This window comes from Helianthus annuus, chromosome 16 (assembly GCF_002127325.2).
Source record: "Helianthus annuus cultivar XRQ/B chromosome 16, HanXRQr2.0-SUNRISE, whole genome shotgun sequence".
Classification (NCBI taxonomy): Eukaryota; Viridiplantae; Streptophyta; class Magnoliopsida; order Asterales; family Asteraceae; genus Helianthus; species Helianthus annuus.
The window spans coordinates 206,110,339-206,136,823 of record NC_035448.2 but is presented as its reverse complement, the minus strand read 5'-3'; the positions used below and the strand labels follow the sequence as shown (position 1 = coordinate 206,136,823).

At 35.3% G+C, this 26,485-nt stretch overlaps 1 protein-coding gene and 1 long non-coding RNA gene across 3 annotated transcripts; one reads left to right on the top strand and one right to left on the bottom strand.

The window, feature by feature from the left end:
- Positions 1 to 2,265: 2,265 nt before the first annotated feature.
- On the bottom strand, positions 2,266 to 15,942 carry LOC110915687 (nicastrin). Its single transcript, XM_022160415.2, has 16 exons — positions 15,723 to 15,942; positions 14,041 to 14,157; positions 13,838 to 13,952; positions 13,634 to 13,716; positions 13,472 to 13,548; positions 13,225 to 13,302; positions 12,635 to 12,703; positions 12,439 to 12,512; positions 8,151 to 8,289; positions 8,000 to 8,071; positions 7,750 to 7,869; positions 7,113 to 7,184; positions 6,731 to 6,871; positions 5,182 to 5,266; positions 4,661 to 5,090; positions 2,266 to 2,739 (listed from the first exon to the last, which is right to left on the bottom strand). The coding sequence occupies exons 1-16, from the start codon at positions 15,793 to 15,795 to the stop codon at positions 2,493 to 2,495; spliced, it is 1,992 nt and encodes a 663-aa protein (XP_022016107.1). The 5' UTR covers positions 15,796 to 15,942; the 3' UTR covers positions 2,266 to 2,492.
- A 1,730-nt stretch (positions 15,943 to 17,672) lies between these two features.
- On the top strand, positions 17,673 to 22,371 carry LOC110918811. Of its 2 annotated transcripts, XR_002581559.2 has the most exons (11): positions 17,677 to 17,930; positions 18,295 to 18,410; positions 18,535 to 18,756; positions 18,832 to 19,010; positions 19,320 to 19,369; positions 19,527 to 19,600; positions 20,373 to 20,444; positions 20,542 to 20,677; positions 20,764 to 20,847; positions 20,914 to 21,012; positions 21,631 to 22,371. It is a non-coding gene; the product is annotated as an uncharacterized LOC110918811 (long non-coding RNA). The 2 variants fall into 2 exon arrangements; XR_004883506.1 differs by having other exon boundaries at positions 17,673 to 17,930; positions 19,527 to 20,444.
- The last annotated feature ends 4,114 nt before the right edge of the window (positions 22,372 to 26,485 follow it).

The following is a 26,485-nucleotide window of genomic DNA, read 5'->3' as shown; positions in this document are numbered from 1 at the left end:
TACACAATCTTAAATATGCAATAGGAAAACCACTTTAACCAAAATATAGGAGTCAAGCATGCACTATTAACTAAACATGGATGCACTAAATTAAAAGACATGAAGAACATGGGTAAACTAATGCATGAAAACGTGGATGAGAAGATAGGCATGTATCATTTCGACTTCCCTGTTCGATCCACTTAGGTTTCGAGTCTTCTTCTCCCTATCGATCCACGAAGGTTTTCGACTTCTTTCTCCTTGTCAATCCACGAAGGTTTTCGACTTCACCCGGTTGATTTGCCTCGATTCTTCTTGCTCCCGCTTGATCGTTACACGCTCTGATACCAATTGTTGGCATCAATCGGATCAAAAACGCAGCAACCCAATGTGAGAACTCCTCGCGACTCCTTTATGTATTACTAGGTTAGAACCCCGTGTAATACACGGGTTGAATAAATGTAATTTTATATATCAAATAATAAAAAAATATATTCTTAAAACCTCGTTTATTACACAGGTTGAATAAATGTAATTTTACATACCAAATAACAAAAATATATATCTTTAAAAATCTCATTTATTACATGGGTTGAATAAAAGTAATTTTATATATTAAATAATAAACAATTATATCTTTAAGAACTTTGTATATTGTACGGGTTGAGTAAATTTTATTTTATATATTAATAATGAAAAAAGTTACATTTTTAAGAACTTCATGTATTGTATGGATTGGGCACATGTAATTTTATATACCAATCAATAAAAAGTTATATCTTATTAAATCTTTATAAACCCTGTGTATTATAAAACTTTTGGACTAAAGTGATAAAATGACTCAAATCACAGGGACTAAAATGACATTTAACTCTTTACATTATATTAATTTATAGAGTAAACAGCCATTTTGGTCCCTAAGGTTTGGTTACTTTTGCCACTTTAGTCCAAAACTTAAACCTTTTGCCATTTTGGTCCAAAAATGAAATCAGGTCATATTTGTCTTATAAAATCCTGCAATTTTGTCATTTTCCTCATGAGCAAATCAGGTCTTATTTGTCTTATAAAATATGGTATTTATTTATAAAAAAAGAAATGATCATTTTGCCCCTACGGAAAAGGACAAAATAGCAGGATTTTATAAGACAAATATGATCTAATTTTAATTTTGGACCAAAAGGCAATAAAACTGAAACCACAGGGACCCAGATGCAAAAAGTTTGAGTTTTGGACTAAAGTGGCAAAAGTGACCAAACCACAGGGACCAAAATGGCAGTTTACTCTAATTTATATTTAGTGTACGTCTTTTGTTTATGTTAAGATAAATAATTTTGAAATCTAATAAATATTTCAAAAGATTATATTATCTTCTATACGAACTGTTTAAATTTAATTTTATAATTGTTTTTAATTAATATTAATTATCTATAATTAAGTAAAAGATAAAGATGAGAAAACTAAAAAATAGATGGCTCCAATGAATGACATGTGTCCTAAAGTTGGTTTCTTTTATTATATAGTATAGATTAAAGAACAAAATAAAACATCCCAACAATTACATAACCTAACTCATCTATTTATACTAAATTAAATACTTAATAAACAAGCTATCCTAAACCAATACCAACTGAACTCTAATACTTATTAACTAATTAATAAAATAACTAGATAAACAGATTAATCCTTCATAGAATCTAGGTGACACACCAGTTAGTGATTTAACCAACAAATAGTTGAGCGCTAACCCATTGACACTTGGTGACACAGTGTGCTAACTTAAGTCTATGTACATTTTATATGGGGTCAATATATAACTAAAATATATACCTATAGTTTTTTTAAACGGTAAAGAATGATGTGTCAGCCGTTATAACATGTGTGACTAGATTAATTGTTACATATGTACCTTACGTAGGTCACATACATAACATATGGATTTTCACGAACACAAAACCGAACGTAATTTTTAAATAAATACAATTTCGTGAACACATAACCAAACCGGATAGACTGACCGACAAATTAAAATTTCACAAACACAAAACAATTTTTATACAAAATGTAGGTTTAGGATCAAATACAAAAGCTCCTAAAAATAAGAAGTGTACCAAGACTCCCAAAATTATTTACAGCCCGATTTGACCTATAAAATAGAAATAAAGACCCAAAATTCGGTATTCAGGTTCAATTCGCCAGCTCTACATTACAAGCTGTTAGTGCATACCTGAACTTTCACAAGCATTGGTTCAATAATATGACCAAAAAGAAACAGATTTCATGGTCATCAAATGGAGAAGCACAAAATCACAACATTAAACCCAGATTCATGTCAAAATAATCATCATTTTATCATCTGATGATATGTAGAAAATATTCACTAGGTATACTTGTCGAAACATCTACTACCCATTAACCATATCAAATTGGCATCAATCATTGGAGGCAGAAATTTACAGTTAAACACCCACCCCCAAACAAAAAAAGTTACTTTTGAGGAATCTTACATTAATTAATTAATCTTGCTTTAGAGCCTTTGCAATGAAGGCTTTAATAACAACGATTAAAAGGTATGCTAAAGCCGTGACAGAAACACCAGCCACCAAGACGAGATGATCATAAGCAGCGCCCTGGACTGAGTAAACACGAAGACTAATTGTATTCCAATTGCTCTCTGTCCAAACAGGGTCTGCTGGATCTGAAGGCAACACGGTCCAGCTTTCGGACTCGTATTTCAACCGAGTGGAATATGCCGGGACGTACCTAAAAATAGTAACTTTTACTTTCTTCAACAACTTATTATTATGTGTTATTGTCATACACTCAATTGTATGTAATAAAATGAGGTGCGAAAAATAATGTCTAGATGGGATTTTACAGTAGGAAGCAGTTAAATTAAAGAGTAAACTGCCAAAATGGTCCCTGAGTTTTGGTCACTTTAGTCCAAATCTTAAACCTTTTGAATCTGGGTCCCTGTGGTTTCAATTTTGTTGTCATTTTCATCCAAAATCAAAATTTGGTCAGATTTTTCAGTTAACATCCAGCTATTCTGTCTTTTTCCTCCCTTTTAAAGAAGGGTAAAATGGTCTTTTCACGTTTTATTATAACAAATTAAAAAAATCTGATCATTTTGCCCTTCATTAAAAGAGAGGAAAAAGACAAATACTGTATGTTAACTGAAAAATCTGACCAGATTTTGCTTTTGGATGAAAATGGCAACAAAATTGAAACCATAGTGACCCATATTCAAAAGGTTTGAGTTTTGGACTATAGTGGCAAAAGTGACCAAACCTAAGGGACCATTTTGGCAGTTTACTCTAAATTAAACAATGAAATGATCAGAAACCCCCTTTTTATGTCAGAATATTTGAAATTGAAGATTACAAAATATGAACACATAAACTCATCACCTATATAAAATATGATTTTATAAACTACTAGGAATATTATTAAAAGAGTAAAGTACACGGATGGTCCCTGTGGTTTACCAAAATTTTGGATTTAGTCCCCAGTTTTCCAAAAGTACACAGATGGTCCCGGTGGTTTGCACTTTGTAACACAATTAGTCCCCTTTGCCAAAAGTACATGGTAGGTCCCTGTGGTTTGCACTTTGTAACACATTTAGTCTCAAACTTGGACCTGCTTACCTTAGATTTGTTAGCTGAGGACTAAATGTGTTACAAAGTGCAAACCACAGGGACCATCCGTGTACCTTTGAAATGCTAGGGACTAAATCCAAAACTTTGGTTAACCACAGGGGCTATGCGTGTACTTTAATCTTATTAGAAGTATTTGGAATAGATTCAAAAAGGAGCGCAAAAAAGTAATTATAGTTTTCACTTGTATAGGGTTAAGTTCCCGTAAAAATAAAATAAACGTACGAATTGGGGGAAAAAGCAAAAAGTGGCGGTGGCAATCTGGTAATTATCAGCAACTTTAAAATTACTCTAGTAGAGTAATTTTGAGCTTCTGTAGAGTAATTTTGTAAATGTTCATGTAGAGTAATTTTGGCCGTGTAGGGTAATTATCAAAATTGTAGGGTAATTATCAAAATTACACTAACCCCCCCCCCCAACTAAAAGCTAAAAACTAAACCATAAAGCTAAACCCCATAACTAAATGCTAACAAAATTACTCTACAAGACATTTTCCAAAATTACTCTACAGAAGTCAAAATTACTCTACTAGAGTAATTTGATAATTACCCTACATTTCCCAAAATTACTCTACAGATGCTCAAAATTACTCTAGTAGAGTAATTTTGAAGTTGCTGATAATTACCAGATTGCCACCGCCACTTTTTGCTTTTTCCCCCAATTCGTACGTTTATTTTATTTTTATTTCATCTTTATCCCACTTGTATAATCAGTTTTGTTGCAGCTGGGTATGAAATTTCATTATCCATAATCATCAGATAATCAAAATCAGATTCACTGCATCCGGACACTGAAAACTTATATTGCGACTTGAAGTCGCAATAATCAGATAAACATTTTCCTAACTCACATCCAATCAACCCCTAAACATCGAAACAGTTTCTTGGAGAAAATGTTTCATCCAGTTTCAACCTAATACAAAATGACCTGTTTTAACATAAACCCATTTTGACCCATTTCCCGATCTGCCGGACCCTCCCATTTTCGACCCACCTCTACTCAGGACACACTAAAAATATGTAAGATACCTGGTTGTGGAAATGGCACATACACCTTTCCCATCTATCTCCTTTTTGACGCACACCCCACCTGTCTGGCTGCTGCAGTTTTCAGAGCATGGGCCACCATTCGTTGACGTCATGTCAGCCATAAAATTCCACACAAATCTCGGAACATCATTCACATAACCATAATAAGGTTCTGAAGGATCCCCCTGAATAACACCTACATAATGGCTCGGGCATGCAGATGACGGAGAAATATAGCGATTCACGAGCTCACATGAGAGACCCGGTTCACAACTTAGTAAGCAGCCCACAAGTTCCTCAACAAGAGAGGTGTTGACTTTGATTGACTTTAAGGATGAATCACTTAAATCGTTGTTATTGCTTGCAAGAACATAAAGTGTACGAGCAACTAAAGAAGCAGCGGCCGCTATAGCTGAAGAATTGATGTTAGCTACACCGAAAATTAAATCATAAGTACGATAGAAATATTAGTAGAAACAGATTACTGAAGGAAGATGTTTTTGGAAATTTGAGCAACTCACATAGATCGTCTAGATGACTATGGTAAAATTTGTTGGTGAAAGATGTATCAAAATCCTCCAATACAACACCGGGGGTAAGCGGGTTCTGTATAATAATAGAACATCTTAATAATTACTTTAGTGCTTACAAGTTACAACCTCCTCAATTGCTTTCAAAAGGAAAAAAAAAATATTATTTTTATTAGTATAGTTATCTAATCATACTCATGACATTAACTATTTAAAAATTCAATCAAATAGACAAGAGAAAGGCTAGCATTATATGTCAGCTGTAAGCATGTACACAAACCAACCGTTCATGAACTGTCCGTGAACTTGTTCGTTTTCTTTGTTCATTTGTTCGTTTATTTACATTTGTTTATGTCCGCTTCAATTTAAACAGATAAGTAGTTATATTAATATAAATATTAAACAAAAAATGAACTTTCTAGCTACTTATATAAATATAACTAATTTTATTATGAAAAGTTACTTTATATTCATTTATATTATATTTAGTCAATTGTGTTCATTTATGTTTGTTCAATTATGTTCAACTGTGTTGTTTATTGTTTGTTAAATTATGTTCATTTAACTTTGCTTGTTTATGTTCGTGAACTGTTTGTTTAGGTCGTTCTAAACGAATGAACATAAACGAACACGAACACGAACATGCTTTTCTTAATAAACGAACATGAAGAATAAAATGTGTTCGATTATATGTTCGTGTTCGTGCTCGGTTAAAGTTAACAAACACGAACTTGGTTTTAAAATAAGTGTGGCGATCCGATGCGTTTTCATCCCAAAACCCGATGTGCATGATGCGCAAGGCGCGAAGCGCACGCATCACATATGGGAGGTGTTCTTTATTTAAATATACAAAATAAATATTTATAGCTAATATATTAACTTGTGAACCTTTAAACACTAAAATATAATATATTCTCATCATCTATAGTCAGATTTGTTCAATTAAAGATTTAATTTGTTCAAATACCGGTCAACTGCATAAGGCGTCACATTAGACCACATCATGTGATGCGTGCCTCATGGAATCACAACATGAGATGCGATGCGATCTCATCACTGCATCATGTGATGCGTGCATTATGCGCTCATTTTAAAACCAAGAACAAGAACATGCCTCTGTTTGTGTTTGTTCGGTTCATTTACAGGCCTAGTCAGTTGTAGAGGTGGCAATTTTGACCAATTAATTATGAATGGGTTATGCTAACGGGTTGAATGAGTAAAATTTAAAGGAAAAAAAAAACTAAAAGTAAAAGAGTCAATTGTGCCGAAATTGAGTTGAAAGTCGCCCATAGTGTGTGTTTAAGGCCTTATTACAATGATACAATCTCATAAACTGTTTACTTGGGGAATTATATTATTGTTATTGTAATATGATAGTATGTATAATCATATTTAACACATCAACTATTCAGTACACAACTGTTTTGGGTCAAGCCTGTACACGAATTAACGAGTTGACAAGTTACCCAACCCAACCCACCCGGCCCGACCATTTTGGCACCTCTGGTATGTTGTATACAGAATAGATCAGTATTGAAACCTGTCTTAAAAACGACATGAAGGAAGACGGAGGAATCCCAGGATTAGATTCACTTGCAGTAGAGTACTTGATACTTTCAGTCCCAAGTGAATCTCGAGCTTTTTGTATAGCACTCAGGGTTTTATTTGTGGCAGATGATACCTATAATAACATGTCACAAAAACAAATCAGTAAACAGATTTAAAACTATAAGGCATATGTTATTTATGACTTAGGGTCCACAATTTAATCAACTTAAATAAGCAAATATAATAATGTTACCATAAAAGATTGTATTGTGTATTGTATTACAATAGAGAGATTACAAGGATATTAATACCGAAGAAAATTACAATTTTTAAGGTAGCCTATAGATAGTATCAATGGGAACAGAAATTCATACCCCAGCTGTATGGGCGTAGAAAGTCTTGACACCCTGATCATAGCCTTTCCCGACAGAGCCAAGTTCTATCACCTGTTTCAATTGAATCAAAACTCAAGGTTTCCATTTTTGGACATTTAAAAAAAAAGTCAGGTTAAAACCATAAAAGGCTTCAATAGCAGGCTGCAGGAGCATAGCAAGAGAACATTTAATAAAAGATATCAACTTTTAGCCTCCCATATGTAACAAATCATTCATACTTTTAATTAAAAAGACAAGAATGCTGACAAAACAGTACATCAGCGATTCAGCAGAGCAATTGCTATTACATTTAGGAATTAGGATTTAGATGTTGTTTCTGCAGCGGTGGCAACTTCAACCCCCTTTTGAAAAGGAGTCGTTAAGGTTGTATACTTGCTGCATATTGATATTATTTAGAACAAGTCAAATCAAATGGGTGAAATACAAAATTTTGGCTATAAGGAAACTGATTAAATGGAGTCGAACAAGTTGAATGTTGCTTTAAGTGTATTTATTTGTTAAAAAATCAGATTACTGTGGTAGTAATCGTATGTGATATATTAACTGTTAATAAAATTCAAGCAGAAGGAAAGAGCCAGGAGGACATAAACGACATCTAGCCTGGTTATGAATATACCGTTTCAATCAGTGTGTTGTTTATTCCATTAACAGCATCGGTGTGTTGATCAAGTTCAAGAAGAAATCTCCGACTACCAAGGTAGCCCCAAGCCTCTCCAGTAAAAACAACAAAAACAAGCTGCATTATTGCATTAAAAAAATAATAATAAAAAAACCACAACACATAGAAAAAGACTTGTGAAATAGATCACACCTATGCTTAAAATCAAATAATAAAAAACAGTGCCATACTGCCATCGTATACAAACCTGCTTAGAAAGTGTATCTAAACCCTCAATACGTGAAAGGGCATCCACTGCGGCAAGCAATGAGATCATTCCCTGAAAGATAATGTAAATGCAAAATAAATTAATAAATGGTATTAAAATTGAACCTTTTTAAAATATGTTGTCAACTTACAGATAAAGGAGATTCTGCACCGAGGCTCTTGTCACGGAAAAAGGAAGCAGAATCCATAGATGCCACAGCCAATATAATAGGCTTTCTATTTTTACTGCTCGATGATGAAATATTTACTGTTGGAAGGGCTGACCATACACTGCCCTTCATATTCAAGTTACATGAATACAAAATACGGTCAAAAGATGTCTTTTCTAAAAAAATCAGATTATCAAATGACCTCTGTGCTTCTGTCAGTGACTCAGTTTACAAACAGAAACAACCCCCCCCCCAACCAAAAAAAAAAAAAAGCACCATAACATTTCTACAAAACCTACTAGAGGTGAAAACTGTTGGGTTCGTAGGCTTTAGGGTAGCCGACCCTAATTAGGGTTAGCCGGCCCTAGTTATTAGGCCCGCTTAGTTAACTTGTTGACCAAGTAGGAAACCCTAATCTTGTTCTATAAATACCTATGATGTAATTATAGTCTGTGTCATTCTAAAAACAGTTGTGAGCATCTAATAAAAGTAAAACCCTAGTTGCAACCCGTGGACGTAGGTCACCTTGACCGAACCACGTAAATTCCCGTGTTCTTTATTTTCTGCTAGTGTGTGTGTTTGTTCCGCTTCCGCTCGAGCCTACTCTGATCCGATACCCCTAACAAGTGGTATCAGAGCCAAAGGTTCAGTAAAATACACGGTTCACACGGTTATCGCAGGAGAAGGAGAGAGCTGGACGAGAGATCTTGATCTGCTGTTGCTGCCGTCGCCGCTGACTTGTTTACGACCCGTACCTATTCTCTGGTTACGGCTCGTAAGGTCTAGGGTTTGCGCCGTAGGGTTTGCTGTTGCAGATCTGGTGGTTTTGGGGTGTTTGGCGATTAGGGTTTCGGTTCTTGAACCCTGGTTATTCGCTGATTTTACGCTCGGGTTTGCAAGAGAAGTCGTTGGTTCGGGTACTTTGGGTTTCTGGTTTATTGAAAGTTGCTCGGGTTTCGGTTGCTTGGTTCCTTGTGGTTTTTTCTTGTTTTTCTCGTTTGCTATGGCTGAAGACGGGAAGTTCCGAATCGAGAAGTTCAACGGTACTGATTTTGCATGGTGGAGAATGCAAATAGAGGCGTTGCTTGGTGAATGCGATTTGGATGTGGTACTGGAAGAAAAACCTGCTGGAATGGATAAAGCTGCCGAAGCAATTTGGAACTCAAAGGACAAAAAGGCAAGAGGTAAAATTACATTGGCTTTGACGAGGAGCGTTGCATTTAATATCATGAAAGAAACAACTGCTCGTGATATGTTAGAAGCTCTGTCAAATATGTATGAGAAGCCATCTGCTGGTAATAGGGTGTTCTTGATGAGGAAACTGTTTAATATGAGAATGAACGAAGGCAGTTCAGTTGCTGATCACATTAACGAAGTCAATTCAATTTTGTCCAGGTTAGCAACTGTGGGCATGAAGTTGGATGATGACACTCAAGCTGTGGTTTTGTTATCTTCCTTACCTGATAGTTGGTCAGGATTTGTGACAACGGTCACTGAAACTGCTGGAACTGGAAATTTGAAGTTTGATCGGGTCCGGGATAGTGTTTTGGGTGAAGATGTTCGCCAGAGGAACACTAGTGGAGGATCTACTTCTGGTATGCTCAGTGTTAGCAGGGGAAGAGGTAAAAACAGAAGCAGTGGGAGTCGTGGGAAAAGCTTGTCTAAAGCTGGGAAGAATGTGAGGTGTTGGAACTGTGGTGAAAAGGGGCATGTTAAAAACGAGTGTCCTGATCCTAAGAAAGATGATGGTAAGCAGCATGTAAACAGTGTTGTGTCAGATGAATCTGACGGTGACGTACTGGTTTGCTGTGAAGAGACTATAGATTCTTGGGCTATGGATTCTGGTTCTTCGTTTCACGCCATGCACAGCGGGGAGACGATGGTGAATCTGAAAAAGGAGACTTTGGAAATGTACGATTAGCTAACGGTCATGTTCTTAATGTTACGGGTATGGGAGATGTCAATCTGAAGACTCCACTGGGCACTACATGGAACTTAAAGAACGTCAGGGTAATTCCAGGTTTAACGAAGAAACTTATTTCTGTTAGTCAACTGGATAAACAGGGACTAGATGTTAAGTTTGGTGGTGGGAAGTGGAAGGTGATTGATGGAAATCTTCTTGTTGCCTATGGGAGGAGACGAGGATCGTTGTATCTAGTTGAGATACCTGTTGAGGGAGTAGTCGTCCCTGTACAACATAAAGTCTGGTTCACTGAATCTAGTAAGCGGAAGAGGGTTCAATTTGCGAACTTGAATCCTGGTGCTTTGGGGATGTCAGTTGAATGTGGTCGGGGGTCTAAGTTTAAGCCAGTCAGAGGATTTGGTGATAGTGGGAGCATGGGCCGTGTTCCGCGTACAATCACAAAGAACCGTTGGGTTTTGAAGACGAAGATTCCGACTGAAGAAAAAAGCTCTCCTGGAAATAGTTTGCAAAATGTGGAGAGTGGTATTAATTCTCGATGTATCTCTGGAGCTGGTGGATCGTGCAAGCCGGTTGAGATAGAGAATGGGTCTGATAAGACTGTTGGGTTGGAGCTTGTGGGAGCTTCAACTGGTCTCTCAGTTACTTGATGAGAGGTGTGGTTGCAACTAGGTGGGTTGGATGTGACTGAAGTCTTAGCTTGTTCTTGGAACTGGAGGCTGGGAAGACTTGAACGTAAAGATTACTGAAGTTACTGGTGATAGATTTCTTGGATGCACTTTCTGGACTATGCAAAGCCTCCGAGTGGGAGATTGTTGGGTTCGTAGGCTTTAGGGTAGCCGGCCCTAATTAGGGTTAGCCGGCCCTAGTTATTAGGCCCACTTAGTTAACTTGTTGACCAAGTAGGAAACCCTAATCTTGTTCTATAAATACCTATGATGTAATTGTAGTTTGTGTCATTCTAAAAACAGTTGTGAGCATCTAATAAAAGTAAAACCCTATTTGCAACCCGTGGACGTAGGTCACCTTGACCGAACCATAGTTGTTAATTGCGACCATAGCGGTCGCTATAGCGCGCTTTATGGCGAAGCGCCCAAGTGTCGCTAAGCTGTTCATGGCGATGACTAGCGACCTTTAGCGAATTGCGAATTTTTTTTATTTTTTTTTTTTTAGTTTCTCACCTCTCGTCTGGGCCTTAATACAAAAAAAAATAAAGGTTAAATTGTGCAAAAACTGGCCCACGCGGGCCTGGGGTTTTTAGCTGCATTCGTGTCCGCAGGACGTGCGGGCATGCACGAGTTCAATTTACAAAAAAAAAAATAAAGGTTAAATTGTGCAAAAACTGGCCCACGCGGGCCTGGGGTTTTTAGCTGCATTCGTGTCCGCAGGACGTGCGGGCATGCACGAGTTCAATTAAATTTCAATTCAGAAACTCATTTTTTGCACCCCCCCCCCCTGCGCGCGGGTAGCACTTGTGGTAAAACATGTCATAAAGCTACAATGGAGTAGTAAAGACTTTACCTTATAAACAACCACTAACTTTGTTAACACACCGATGTGGGACAAAGTATTTACCACCTTTTGAGACTTTCATTCACACACCCAACATATAAGTCCTTTGCTACTAACTATTAGTTTTTGTTAAATATACATGTAAAATAACATATATACAAGGGTATTTTGATGTAATATACATATAAAAATTTTCAAAAATCTTTTTCTAGTGTAATCGCTATTTATAAAATAGCCGTCGCTATTCGCTACGTAGCCTAGCCATGCCTTGTCGCTATTTGTCGCTATTCGCTATCGACAACTATGGACCGAACCACGTAAATTCTCGTGTTCTTTATTTTCTGCTAGTGTGTGTGTGCTTGTTCCGCTTCCGCTCGAGCCTACTCTGATCCGATACCCCTAACATTTCTATAATACCTACTAGAGGTGAAAACTTGGCGGATAGGGTAACTGGTCAAACGGGTAATTTTGGTACAAATCGTTGACCTGAATTTGTGCAGTTTTAATAAATAAATAGTGTGTCAACTGTCAAAAATGGTTAGAAACTTTTTCCAATAATAATCTATTTTTAAATAGAAAGATTTAGAAGGTTTTATGCATTGTAAAATAGACTTTGGGCAACTATCAACCTATTTGACACATTTCCTATAAAATTATTTTTGTAGAATTTGCTCGTTTGATCATTTAGAGATGATACATATTCCAAATCAACCAAATAAATGAGTCATTGCCACCTCTAAATCCGATTAGTACAAATTCAACATGTGCTCATGGTACAAAACCTTATACATACATTAGAATAAAAGCAGATGATAAAAAACAAATACCATGGCTCACCTATATCCACCCAATGGGAGACAAGTTCTTTCTCTCAAACATGATTCTGAGTCATGAGTTCCAGCTTTAGTTGTCTACAGAACATTTGAAATCAAGTTTAGAGGTTTATGAAAAACAAAAAAACAAAAAAAAAAAAAAAATCTATAAACATAAATGCAGACATAATACTTCACAAGACGAACACAGAAGTTTATACCTGCATCACCAGATCAAATTCAGTCACTTCTGCAGCATATGTGTCCTTGTTTTCATTTTTCACAGCAACCTGTAAGTAACAGAATAGTTATGTACTTATGTGCGTTTGTTTTATAACTTTTCATTCCTGGATTATTCATCAACCATATAGGCATAGAACTGCATTGGCAATAGAGGTAGGCATAAAACTCGGTTTGGGAAAAACGGAAAAAAACCCGATTCGGGTTTTAAAAAGAAACGATTTTTTTATAAACCGGTTTCAACCCAGCCCGAAACCACCGGTTTCCCCATCACGCATCGAAAACCGATTTAAAAAGAACTGGTTTTTTTACAGTTTAAATAAAACCGGTTTTTATAAGTTTTAAGTGATTTTTTAGTAAATTGTTTGTTTTAATCCAAAAAATATATATATATATGTAAAAAAAATTGGTTTTTTTATAACAGGTTTGAAGCCTGACCCAAACTGATCCGTATCAATTCGGATCTTAAGGCGATCAACAAAAAACCGGTTCGGTTAAAAAACTGGTTCGGTTTGAAAAAGAAAAACAATTTGTATCTACTTGGCGTTAAGAAAAACAGACACTAGAATACCTCCTGCAGGGATTGTGTGCTGCTTTCAGAAAGCAAGAATACAGGAAAATCATAAAGCCCCCACATAATACCGGATCCCTGCACACACATATATACTTATTAATTATAATAATGATATGATACTAGGAAAACATAAATACAACATTATATGGTATTTGTATATACTGAATTGATTTACAAACTATTCCAATATGGAGAGTAGATGCAAAGATTTAATGAATTCCTACTGTCAAATGCAATAACATACAGTTGGATTCCACTCAAATTTGCTGTTCTGATAAGGAGAAAACTCAACTTGAGGAAACTTCTTGTCCGGAGATGATCCTGCAAGGGCAGGGAAAAAACCTAATTCCTCTTCTCCAACCGTTCTAAAACAAGCAAGAAGTAACAAAATTACCGTGTTTATTACCTTTTAAGTGGGTTTGATTTTGTGCTCCTGACTCTACTAATACGCCAGCTACATTTCTTGCAAACTTTGAATCACTTGACACTCTAACACAATGAAAAGGAGAATTTATATGTGATATTGATAAGTGATTTTACTCATCACCTGTCGAAATTATATGATACAGCAGTAAAATGTAATATAGGAAAATTATGATTAATGTCATACCTTGAAAGAAAACTTTCAAAATCATATGACGCCACTAGTAGTGAACTTGATTGAGTCAATTCTATATCATTTTTGAATTTAACGATTGGTGCTACAACTTTATCAAGACCAGGATCTAAGATCAAAGAACACAGATATAACTCGGTGGGAATATACATAAAATTGTATAATGATTATGACAGAGATGTAAAGCAAATACTTACTCGCACACCCAATTTCCCCTGAAAGGTTAAGTAATCGTACACAAGGATATCCATCTATGACCTTGTACATGGATTTCTCTAGGTCAGGAACAGACTCGAATGCCACCTGTCCAGAAGCTGTTCACGAAAAAATACCAAAAATCAGTTACAGAAATATGGATATGAAAAATATATGTGCGTACACAAACAAACAAGTAAAGACATTTGAGTGGCTCTACTCAGATTAGCTAGATACTTGTATGGTGAAAAGAAGCATCACTTTTGAATTAAGAGGCAATTTCTTAACCAGAAAATTTATGTCTCGTTGGGGAGATATTTTACATATACAAATGTGCTGAGCATGCTAAATAAATGATAGTGAAAATAATCAATTTACATGATTATTTCTTCACGTGTCCTTTAAAATAATAGATCCAACTAGTTTACACTTCTGACATGGATTCATTTTAAGTTGATCAAAATATCATAGTAGCATATGAATCTTCTTTATAAAACGGACAACCAAAATCCAACTAAGAAATCCAACAGACAAACTAAGATATAAACATTTACGAAAAAAGGTATACATAGAATAATCCACATAACACTTAAGCCAGCCCTCTGAATGTGAAGCATTACAGATAGCATATGCCCTCAAACACTCCCTGAAAAACTGAATTACTTTGCTTACATAATTTTCAAAAACAAATAGACGCGCACACGCGAGTATGTGTGTATGATGCATATACTATACGCATATATATATGTAGGCATATGTATGTAAATATAGGTATATGTAATGTATGTCTATCTAGGTATATATACAGAAGGGAATGTATAAAGGTTCCTTTAAAACATACAGAAACCCAAAGACAAATACTCCCGCTGCTTGAAATAGAAATAAAAATAATCCATTTCGCAGTTGTCTTTTGCCCCAATAACACAGTTCTTGTTTAACATAAGCGTAACTTTTGTGATCCTTTATTACCTTCCCCTCATTATACAATTAGAAAAGGAGTTATTACTAGCTCGCTACCACGATCAATATTCTCATTATCATGAAACCAGAGTTGTTATACAAAACATCAATCACATTTCTTTTTATGGGAATGTACATTCAAAATAATTATTCAGGCTTTCAACTCACAATTACTGGACTTCAAAACACACGAAAAAATTAGTTTTGATGCAGTGCATCCGATTAGTCAAGATCATGTATTGAAGATGATCAGATTGGAATAATCTCATTATTTGATTCTGATTTGAAACTTGAAAGTCCCATCAATCTCACTAAAAACACACACCAAATACTTTCCAATAAAATAACTTTGCAACCATAACGAAGACTGTCGGGAGTCGATTAACTTCCAACACATACATTCATCTCAATTCTCCTACAACTTCTGATTCCAACTATTCACTATAATAACCCCCCCTCTCTACAATTAGAGTTCATACACTGAACAAAACAAACTCACAAAACCTAATTCCTTGCACCCTAAAACCATCCAAATTATTAACATACAAAAGCACAAAACCTCGAGTAAAAAATTCATCAAACTTCACAGTTCACAACCTAAACAACAAATCGAGCAATGACAAAACGCAACAACAACAACCGCTACAAACACCAAATAGCATAAACTTTCTTCAATTTAAGCGTTGGTTACTAGTGAAAACTACAAATAACGAAATGAACTGACCGGATAGAGAACGATGAAGACTGGAGAGTAGACATAGAAGGTACAACAGGAGCTCCGTGGTGGTGGTGGTCATGGCGTGAGATCGAGAGATATTATGAGGAGAAATCGATCGATGAAACCCTAGGCTGCCATTAACGTCTTCTTGGCCCTTCTTCTATCAAGAGTTTATGGTTTGACTGAGAGATGGAGTTGATTGTGACGAAACTGGTTAATACAACAGCTCGGGTCGGGTCGGGTCGGAAAGAAAAGTCATTAAATTGAGGTTTATGGATGTTTTTGTTTTATTTAAAAACTACTTTTATGAAAACGACTTATTTACTTGTTACTTTTTAAAAAGGAGTTTTTAAAAAAGTGTTTAGATTTACTTATAGGTTGAGAAAAACAATAAGTCAATAAGTTACTTTTTAAAAAGTGTTTGGCTTAGCTTATTGATATAAAATGATAAAAAACTAATAAGTCAATAAGTTGGTTCAAAAAGTCACAACCTTAAAAATGATTTTTTGATGATTTTTTCTCCTTCTCAAAAAGTCATTTTGAAAATGATTTTTATGTTTGGCAAACACTAAAACTCCTTTTTAGCTTTTTAATTAAGTCAATAAGTCATAAGTTGGGTTGGAAAAGCTTAGCCAAACATGCCCTAAGCGTGTGTAAAGTCTATTGTTTTAGAGTTTTTTTCTTTTTTTTTTTTTTTTGAACGGTCAATAAATAATCCCGATCACAAATTGGCCCTTCTTCTACTCTATTGTTTTAGAGTAAACTGCTATTTTGGTCCATGAGGTTTGGGCAGTTTTGCCACTTTGGTTTAAATCTTAAATTTTTTGCATCTGGGTCCCTATGGTTTTAGTTTTGTTGCCATTTTGGTCAAAAAATGAAATCAGCTCATCTATATATATATATATATATATATATATATATATATATATATATATATATATATAGGGAGAAGATCATGCGAGAACCACCTCTTATTGCGAGAACCGCGAGAATCAATGTGAACACAACCAAAAATGCCTAAAAATCACACAAATTTTTTTTAATATTTTTTATATAAAAATCGCTAATTTTCGAAGCCAAAAAAAAGATTAAAAACATTTTTTTTTAATTTTTTGGCCACTAAAAGTAGCGATTTGAGCATAAAAAATATTAAAAAAAATCAGATTTTTTTTTATTTTTTTAGGTTTTTTGGAGGTTTAGTTTTTAGCATTTTAGCTTGGGGGGGTTAGGTTTTTGGGGGGTGGGGGAGGGGGGTTTAGGTTTTTTTTTTTTTTGGGGGGGGGGGGTTAGGTTTTTTTTAGCTATTTTAGATTGTGTTCACATTGGTTCTCGCGGTTCTCACAATAAGGGTGGTTCTCGCATGAGCTCCTCCCTATATATATATATATGAGATGGATTTGGGCCATGTGGCATGTGATTTTGGAGCTTTTTGATGATGTGGCAACCTACGGTGGAGGTGTTTTGTAAGTTTAGAAGGGAATCCATTCTCAATACACAAAATCTTTAATCCACGGGGGATCCGTTTTTTGTTTGGGTCATTCCATACCCGTGTTTTCGGATATATATATAAAATCTACAAAGACAACTTTCTCTCCTATTCTCCCTGTAAACCCTAACCAAAAACTTCATCGCCGTTTTTATTTTTGTGGCAATCAGAGGTAACATAGTTGGATTCAAGCGATGGTGGTTTGATATGCCGACCATGATTCATCGACGCTGATGCTTTCTGATTATCCTAATGGTAAAGTTCACCGGTGATGGTGGTTCTACTTTCTCATTCATCCAATCTTATATCTCCCGAGGTTACAAACTATAATTTATCTTATTATTTCTTATCAATGAACTTTATCTAGCGTCTTTTTCTTACAAATTAGGTTTTTTCACATATAATCGTAAATTCCTTTGTTGTTCTGATTCAAAGTGTAAATCAGGTTAGTTTTATTTGTTATTCCGATTGTTAATTTGTTATATATTTGATTGTTCTTTCCGATTTGTAAGGTGCTCAGTTTTTTCTTATTGTTAATTTGCTCCCAACAAGAAATGGATCCCAGCTGCTAGGGAACAATGGATGTTGGTGGTATCGTAAAGTTACGAAAAGAGGTTCCGAATACATCCATTCTCAGCAGCAATAATGTTCCCATTAAGAAACTGTGGGATGTTGGTGTTGATAGAGCATTGCAAATGATAAACAAAAACAACCCACCCCTTATCAAGGTAGTGCTTTTGAACTTTCATTTTCTAACCTCGATTCTTCTTTGAAGTTTGACAAACATTTGACTTTGTAATCATATTAGGAGAATTGCAAAATTGTTTACAAATGCGGGCTTAATATGCATAGCCAACTAAAGGCATAAATATTACTTTTGTTATAATATATTATATTTTCTTACTTTATTCATGTACCTCAATTTAAGTCAAAGTAATAATTGATTTGATTCCATGTATATATACTATTTATCGGCATTCACAAACTTTCGGGAAATTTTTAGTTTTCTTTATTAAGTTTGCAGCGCTAATCAATATCTTTGTGCAGTTTCTTTTTTTTTTTTTTTTGATCTTTTTATTTTGTTTTTTGTAGGTACGAGCATTCAAAAATCGCTTGATGATTTCAATCTACGCTCCATCACAGGGGCGCAAAAGAAGGGGATAACGGTTTTGAAAGGAGATGGCGTCAGCGATTTCGCATAACTTTAGGTAAGCGATAATTTTAGGTAAGTTTTTTTATTAGGGCACCTTCTTTCGTTAGGGTTTGTGTCAAATGTTTGCGTTTGGTTATAATTATTGATGATATGTAAATGTCAATGTGATTAATAAGTAGGTTCACAAACAAGATAAATGAAGATGACTTGAGAGTGGGTGGATTTACTTGGCCTAATTTATTGGTTCTGTCCATTGTTACTACATTCGAAGACAAAATCCCCTTTTATTTTTTTCATCTACATGTTTCGAGGGGAAGGCTTTCTGCATTTCTCATGTTGGTGTAGGGTCTGATACTATTGTTATTCGTGAAGTAGTTGTTAAAGTCATGGAGCAAAAAATGGTTAGAATAATCTACTTTATTTTCTAAATTTGTTTTCTTAATATTTTTTTAAAACACTTTTTGGTTTCTGGTCAGGGAATGGGGGTGATAGTTTTTAGTAATGATTTAGAGTTAAACAAGGCCTTAGTTTATGATGATGTGCTGGAAAAAGTGGTAAGAACAACCGGCTGAAAATTTTAGACCGACTGAAGTTGACATCGAAGCCGCTAGAAGGCAAAGGTGGCGGTGGGAAAGGTGGTCTTGCCCAAGGTCAGGTATGATGTGATATATATCTGGAAAGTGATGGAAAGAATGTGGTACAATATATGTGGAAAGTTTTGGACAAAATTCATGAATTTTCGGATAAAGTTTGCAATGAATATTGGGTGGCTATCGATATTATAAACTGATTTTATTGAAAACGTATTATTTATATAATACCGTACTTTTGTTTGTTTCTGGTTATGTTTTTTAATCATGGATCTGATAATATCACGCAAAGACCGACGATGCCTATAAGTAGTTCTACGGTTCCACATAAACATCTATTGAATTTGACATAGATAGTGTGGTTGCATGTGCAGGGCTTGATATCGGAGGTGGAACCGCCGAGTCCGATGAGATGCTTGATCGGGTCAGCAACCATGCGTCTGTTATTTGGCATATGCATGTTTCTTTGGTCTTCTCAATATAGCTAATAAATTGCCCCTGATACAATTTATTGCAAGGCAAATAGGTCATCACATGGATATTAAACTAACAAAGTGTTTGGATGTTTACTTCTTTTGCAGCCTGTAAAGAGCCCTGTGACTATTAATTGTGGTGATATTGATGGGAAATTTCATGATGTTGCTGGACTTTTTAGGTCAGTAACTGTTTAAACGTGACGGTATGTATTAGCTGATCGTTTCCTTAATTTTCATGATGTTGATATTGGTTGAATAATTACTCTATTATATTGCTGAAAATCTCTGAATGGTATTCTATGGATATCATGCTGACATCTTCCTCGCTATTACACATAGTGATATGTCATGCCGACATTTACCCAGATAATTGACACAATGGGTGGAACTAAAGAATAATAATGCGACAGGTCATGTAAACTGCAGACAGTTGTTAAAGAAACTCATTTGGCTCAATACCCTTCTCAAGTATTGCACTAAACAACCCCAATGAACCAGCATTATGCATTTCCAATGCTTGTGTCATACTGTTTCTCTAGACTTCTTTTAGTTCTTTCTAAAATTATTTAACTTATAATACTTAACATTTCCCCCACCCTGATCCGATAGTTGAAGTTTTATAGTACATGGGGTAAATCTATTATATATAATAAACGTATGTGATTTTCCTTTTCTCAATCTTATGTAAATCTTGGTAAATCTTGGCAAGCGGCATCTTCCAGCTTCGGCGTCGATCTCATAGGTAGTCCAAATGATGGTGATAAACGGTGATAGTTGTTTGCGACAAATGGAGGTGTCGGCTCTAGGGTTTCGATTGTTGAACCCGACAATAACGACAACCAACATTCCCGGCGGCGATGGACATCCTTGATGGTTGTGGTTAAAACGGTGGTGGCGATTGTTCTTAAATGCTGACTTGTAATATTGATTTGGTGTTTTTATTTTTTGCAGTGACGTTTCCAATAACAATCTTTGTGGCACAATACTTGTGGATGGTCCTTTCATAAGTTTCCCGATCGAAAGGTATTTCTCATACCATATCAAAATTTCTATCTTTGATTCGTATTTTTCGTACCATTCAAAAGGGGTATTAAAATTAATTGTTCGTTTTTATTGTTAGTTTGGAAAAACAACAGACTGAATGGACCCGAGCTGCAAGGACTCGTATATTACGATTTTGGATGCTAAATTACACAAATGGTTCCGGTGGTTTGAAGCTGTGGCAAAATATTTACCAATTATCATAGTCTTTAAAGGTTCATCATACATTCATAAGTACATGTATCAAGTTGTTCTTAAAATGCTGAATATAATGTGGGTTTGATGTTCTTATTTTCTGCAGTGACTTTTCCAATAACAATCTTTGTGGATGGTCCTTTCACAACGCTGGTGGCGGTAGAGACGTAGTTGGCGACAACTAGATTAGGTATGCATGTCATCCCTTCTTAAGCAAATACGTATATTATAACCTAACTTGGCATCTTTGATTCAGTGTTTCAGGCGCAAAAAGGTTGTCCATCGACCAGTAAATAGCAAAACTTTTGGAGTTCTTTCTTATTTATGAAAGGTTGTTGATCATCACTATCAAATGGTATGTTTTTTAATGTGTATCCAATGGTATTACTTATGAGTTAATTTTACTCTTGGTTTATATACAACATAGATCATTCAAACAGGGTTAGTAAAATATGTGGTTTTAAATTAGGGTCTCATTTAATTTGAAACTCAACTAAGAACTTACTATGTTGTTTATTCTATTTTGAAGTTTAAAAGATATAAATAATTGTTAAAGAGATACATTTAAACAGTGAATGGTTGTGGTTAAGATTGGTAATGATTTTAGAAATATTGTATATGTTACTTCATATTTATCTAATGGAAGTGTAAATATAGTGAAGCTAAGTTACCCATATGAAAACGAGCAAACGGGTTAAAAATGACAAAAAGTGTATTTAAATGCTTATAACCTCTTAAAGAGTTATTATTCAGTTATATTATACTAATAATTTAAAAAATGTAACTTGTAATCATGTGTAGTTCCTATCAACTGTAGATGAAATAAATAGTTTATGGGAATAAAAGGCTACATGTTTCACATATCTATAATATAAATGAATAAAAGCACTTTATCTATTTATAACATTAAAATCAGTTAACGATATGCTTTACTAGATAATATTTAATAAGATGAAAAACATTTCTCAATCAGGTAATGAGCAATGGAGATATGGTCACTCGGAACGAAGAAAACGTTGATGCCAAGCATTCTTGAAATTCAGAAGAAGCTGTTGACGTTAACGATATGAGAGATACGAAGGATACATCGGCAAAATCAGCCGAACCTGTTGTTGAAACTGTTCATGGTGATAAAGGTTGGCTTAATGAACAAAAAGTTAACAAGTTTTCATTTTTAATCACATCTTTATAAAAAGTTAACAAGTTTTCATATTTTATTCTCCGTATGTTCCTTAACTTCTACAGTTTTTTTTTTCAAAGCTATTTAGAATTTTGTTGTTTTTCGAACGGTGTGTTTTGATAAGAAGAGAGAAAGACAGAGGCGGTGTCAGAGGCACAACGCTAGCCTTTCTCCTCAACTTGCTAGGGTTCCGGCACTATGTTCAGATTTGTCACTTTGTTCCAATCGCCCAAAGACAAGTAATCACTAGGGTTGGGTTCCGGCACTGTGTTCAGATCCTCAACTATATAGGTTTTTGGCAAATTGTAAGTTCTTTGTGCTTCCTATGTTGTTTTAATCAAATGTTGTTGTTAATTAGTTTATTATGGATGCGTTGTGTTAGAGATTTATGGCAGTACTGATCTTGGTAAGCTTTCTATCTATCATGATTATCTAAATCCATCCTTTGATTGGTTTTGGCTTTATAATTTATATAGGGTGGAGATATGATGTGTGTAAAATGCAACATATAAATTACATCAAATGGGGCATAAAACTAACCCTTTTTAAGTACTAATGTTGGAAAAAGTGTGTTTTTGTCTTCCTTTTGTATTTTCAGGATTAAATGAGCTCAAATTAACAAAAGAAGCAAAAAGACAGCTAAATCTAACATAAATACAAGAAAAGGAACATAAGTGGACTGCCCGACCCCGCTACAACATCCTCCCAAGCAAAACAAGGAAGACAGAAGGCTGAACACGCCCCGTGCTCAGCGAGCACGGGGCCGTGCCCAAGAAGCAGCAGAAAAGACAAACCTATAGAAGCTTCTATTGCTCACCACGGGGCCGTGCCCAGTGAACACGGGGGCATGCCCAAAGTACTGCAGGCGCATTAATTGTAATTGCGAATTACAATTAATGAAGAAAGATAGTGTCAGACAGGCATGGGGCCGTGCCCAGCGGACACGGGGCCGTGCCCAGGCCTCTGTTCAGCCCATAAATAGGAGTGCTTGGATTCATTGCAACTCATCCCTTGGCACACCACCTCTTTCACACTTCATCCACCACCCACCACCATCACAACACCATCATCCACCACCATCATCCATTGTCCATCGTAGAGTGTGTGAGTCGTCTCGGGATCCAAGATTGATCGTAAGAGTTCTTGACAATCAAGGCCATGTTTGCCTAAGTCTCTTACATCACTTGGTGAAGACAAATGTTTAGTATAATACTTTTTTATTTTTAATCTTTTGCACTTCTTAATTGGTTTTGTATTAATGACTTTAATAACTAGTTGCTTATGTTGAAGGTGATTCTTCCTTATCGTTTGTCCATGGTGTCTTGGCATTATTTTACTGTCTATATAAAATAAAAGATTTTCACCATTCATATCTCCACGGTCTATATGGAGGTATGTTGGCTACCTGGTCGGGGGTTAAGGGAACGGTTTGGTAAGGGTTTTGCCCTTGTTCAGCGTTTAGAGGTCCTGCAAGAGACCTGGGTCAAATTTAGTAGGACCTCCTTCAATACCCAAAGGTATTGGATGGCGGGGGTCCAAACTCTTTGATCCCCTCATAAGTTAACTACTATTAATACTATAACCCGGCTATTTAGGAATGTATCCCTGCTGACTCAGACTACTTAGTCGAGGGTAACGTCACCTCCAAAAGAGTGGCCTACCATAATTTGCATTAATAACTTAATTAATTATCTTTCAATAATCCAACCCTTTAGGATTGTATCCTTGCTGACTCAAACTACTGGGTTGAGGGTAACGTCGCCTTCAAAAGAGGGGACTACTACAATAACTAAGATAATCTCTTAAACAAGTGCAAAAGTGCGAAAATAATCAAAGGTTATACTAACACACGAGTCGGATCCAAGTGATTCATCTTGTCTATCAGTTTTTATTTTTCAGCATTTAGTTAGTTTTATTTTCTTAGTTTAAAAATCTTTTTCTAACATTTTGATTTGATTAGACGTTGAGGATAAACCGGTACTAAAAGCTCTTGTGTCCTTGGACGACCTCGGTATCTTACCAACACTATACTACGTCCACGATGGGTGCACTTGCCCATATGTGTGTTTAGTGTTAGTAAATATCGTGTTTTATAAATTTAAAACTTGACTAGAAAGTGTAAAAAGGGCTTAAAATATATATCTAAAATATATACACACTAACGCACATCAAGATACAATAGGAAGTTTATTTGGCTAAGAAGTCTAGGAAGTGATCTTGACCATCCATTTAGTTAATCAATGGCTAAGATTAAATGATGGAAATTGAAGGGAAGAAGAGGGGCGTGAGTTTGTTTAGGGGTATTCTAGTCAATGCAAGGCAATAGTTTCTCTCACCTCCAATTTCCCCCCATTTTTTAAACGTTAATAACTCTTTCATACGACATTATTTTTTATAAAAATTGCACCAAAAACGAGCGTTTTTTTTATCTTTAAAACGAGTACTATTGCTATATTTTATAAAAAAAAATTAAAAACCCAGTTGCATAAAACGCAAAAGAAAAACCCCAGTTACGTAAAACGCAATGAAAAAAAAAACCTAAAAAATGACATTTTTCTAAAAAGCAATGCACCAAAAATACAAAGAAATGTCTTATTTGTAAAACGCAATGGCCAGATAACACAAAGAAATGTCTTATTTCTTAAACACAATAGTCTAAAAACTCAAAAGAAAATGTACTTTCTAAAACGTAATGGACTAAAAACACATAAAAATGTGTTTTACCTAAAACACAATGCACAAAAAACACATACAAATGTCTTATTTCTAAAACGCAATGGCCAGAAAACACTTAAAATGTCTGTTTTCTAAAACGCAATGGACTAAAAACACATAAAAATGTGTTTTACCTAAAACGCAATGCACCTTAAACACATACAAATGTCTTATTTCTAAAACGCAATGGCCAGAAAACACTTAAAGTGTCTGTTTTCTAAAACGCAATGGACTGAAAACACATAAAAAAGTGTTTTACCTAAAACGCAATGCACCAAAAAACATAAAAAAATGTCTTATTTGTAAAACGCAATGGCCAGAAAACACTTAAAAATGACTCATTCTAAAATGCAATTACCTAAAAAAACAAAAGGAAGTGTTCTCTGTAAAACGCAATGGACTGAAAACACCTAAAAAAGTGTTTTACCTAAAACGCAATGCACCAAAAAACACTTCAAGAATGTGTTTTTCTAAAATGCAATGGCTAGAAAACACATAAAAATGTTTTAGTTCTAAAACGCAATTGCCTAAAAACACCAAAGAAAGTGTTCTCTCTAAAACGCATTGAACCATGACAATAGTTTTATGTGTTATGTGAATGCTGTGAACTGTCTGAACCAATGCAGTTTCTAGAGGCAATTTACAGAAAATTAATTTTTCTGATGCATTTTTATTACAGCAATTTAATCGAAAAAAAATTCCCCAGTCAGGGGCTGCCGCCCATGGGACCCCGCTACTAGGGGCACTCAACCCCAGCAAGGGGCTCTGCCCCTTGGACCCCGCTACTAGGGGCGCTGCCCTCGGACCCCCGCCAAGATCGTAAAACGCAATGACTAAATCAAAAATCCAGATCGTAAAAATGAAATTAAAGAACTTCTTACATGGATCGAAGTGATTTCTTAAACAATTGACGAATTTTGAATGATTGAAACACTTATTAGCGCTCGAATCGAACGGATCGAGTGATTATCTTCAAAATCACCAGAAAAAACGAGATTTTGTATGAACTTAAACTGGGTTTTCTTCAAAAAAGCAAGCTGAAGAACACGTTGATCGGGTGTTAGAATCATTGATTGGTGATGAAAATCGCACTATAATGTAGTGATTATTGAGATAGAAAGTGAAGAAATGGTTGAAGATGGTGGGTTTTGAAAATGGTGGATTTTGAAGTTACTGGGTTTTGAAAAGGAAGAAGAAAGGGTTGGATTGACTAAAATACCCTTTTTCTTTATTTTAAATGTTGCCACATGTCCTAATCATATTGCTTCCTACACTTCCTAGCCAAAATAAACTTCCTATTTGATCTTTTCCCAATTTATATATTATGTTAAGGTTTTGGAACCGGGACTAAATTTTAGAACAACCGACAACATGAGTGCAATATTTATGCAGCGAAATAGAATATTAATCCAACTTCAAAAGTGTTTTTAACTTCTGCGTCGTCAACAACCATCTGGTAAGCTATTTCACTGTAAAAATTTTAGTTTTGGAACATGGTTAGTATGATTTGTATAGTTTTCATACATGCCATAGTTTTAAAGTTTTTTTAATGGGTCGAATAGGTTAGCTTTATAGAACAAGTCGATCGATTTGTTCATTATATTGCTCAAGTGGTCAGGTTTTATTTAACACTTAGAATGATCATTTTCTCTGAAACACCTCAATTGGGTTAGTTCTATCAAACAAATAGGTTTTTTACACGGGTCAATTGGGTTAGTTTTAATAAGTTGATGAGGTTTTGAAAACAAACGTATTTTTTTAACATGGCTCGAACCAGTGGGATAAAGTAGTGGGATAAACTGGTAAATTTTGTTTCCGATGACTTGAACTGGTAACGAAAAAATTCACGCAACGTAGCATTGGAAAAAAAATGACTAAACTTCCGTCTGCGATTCTGACAACCCAGAGTTCCGATGGTGATTTTTCAGAGATA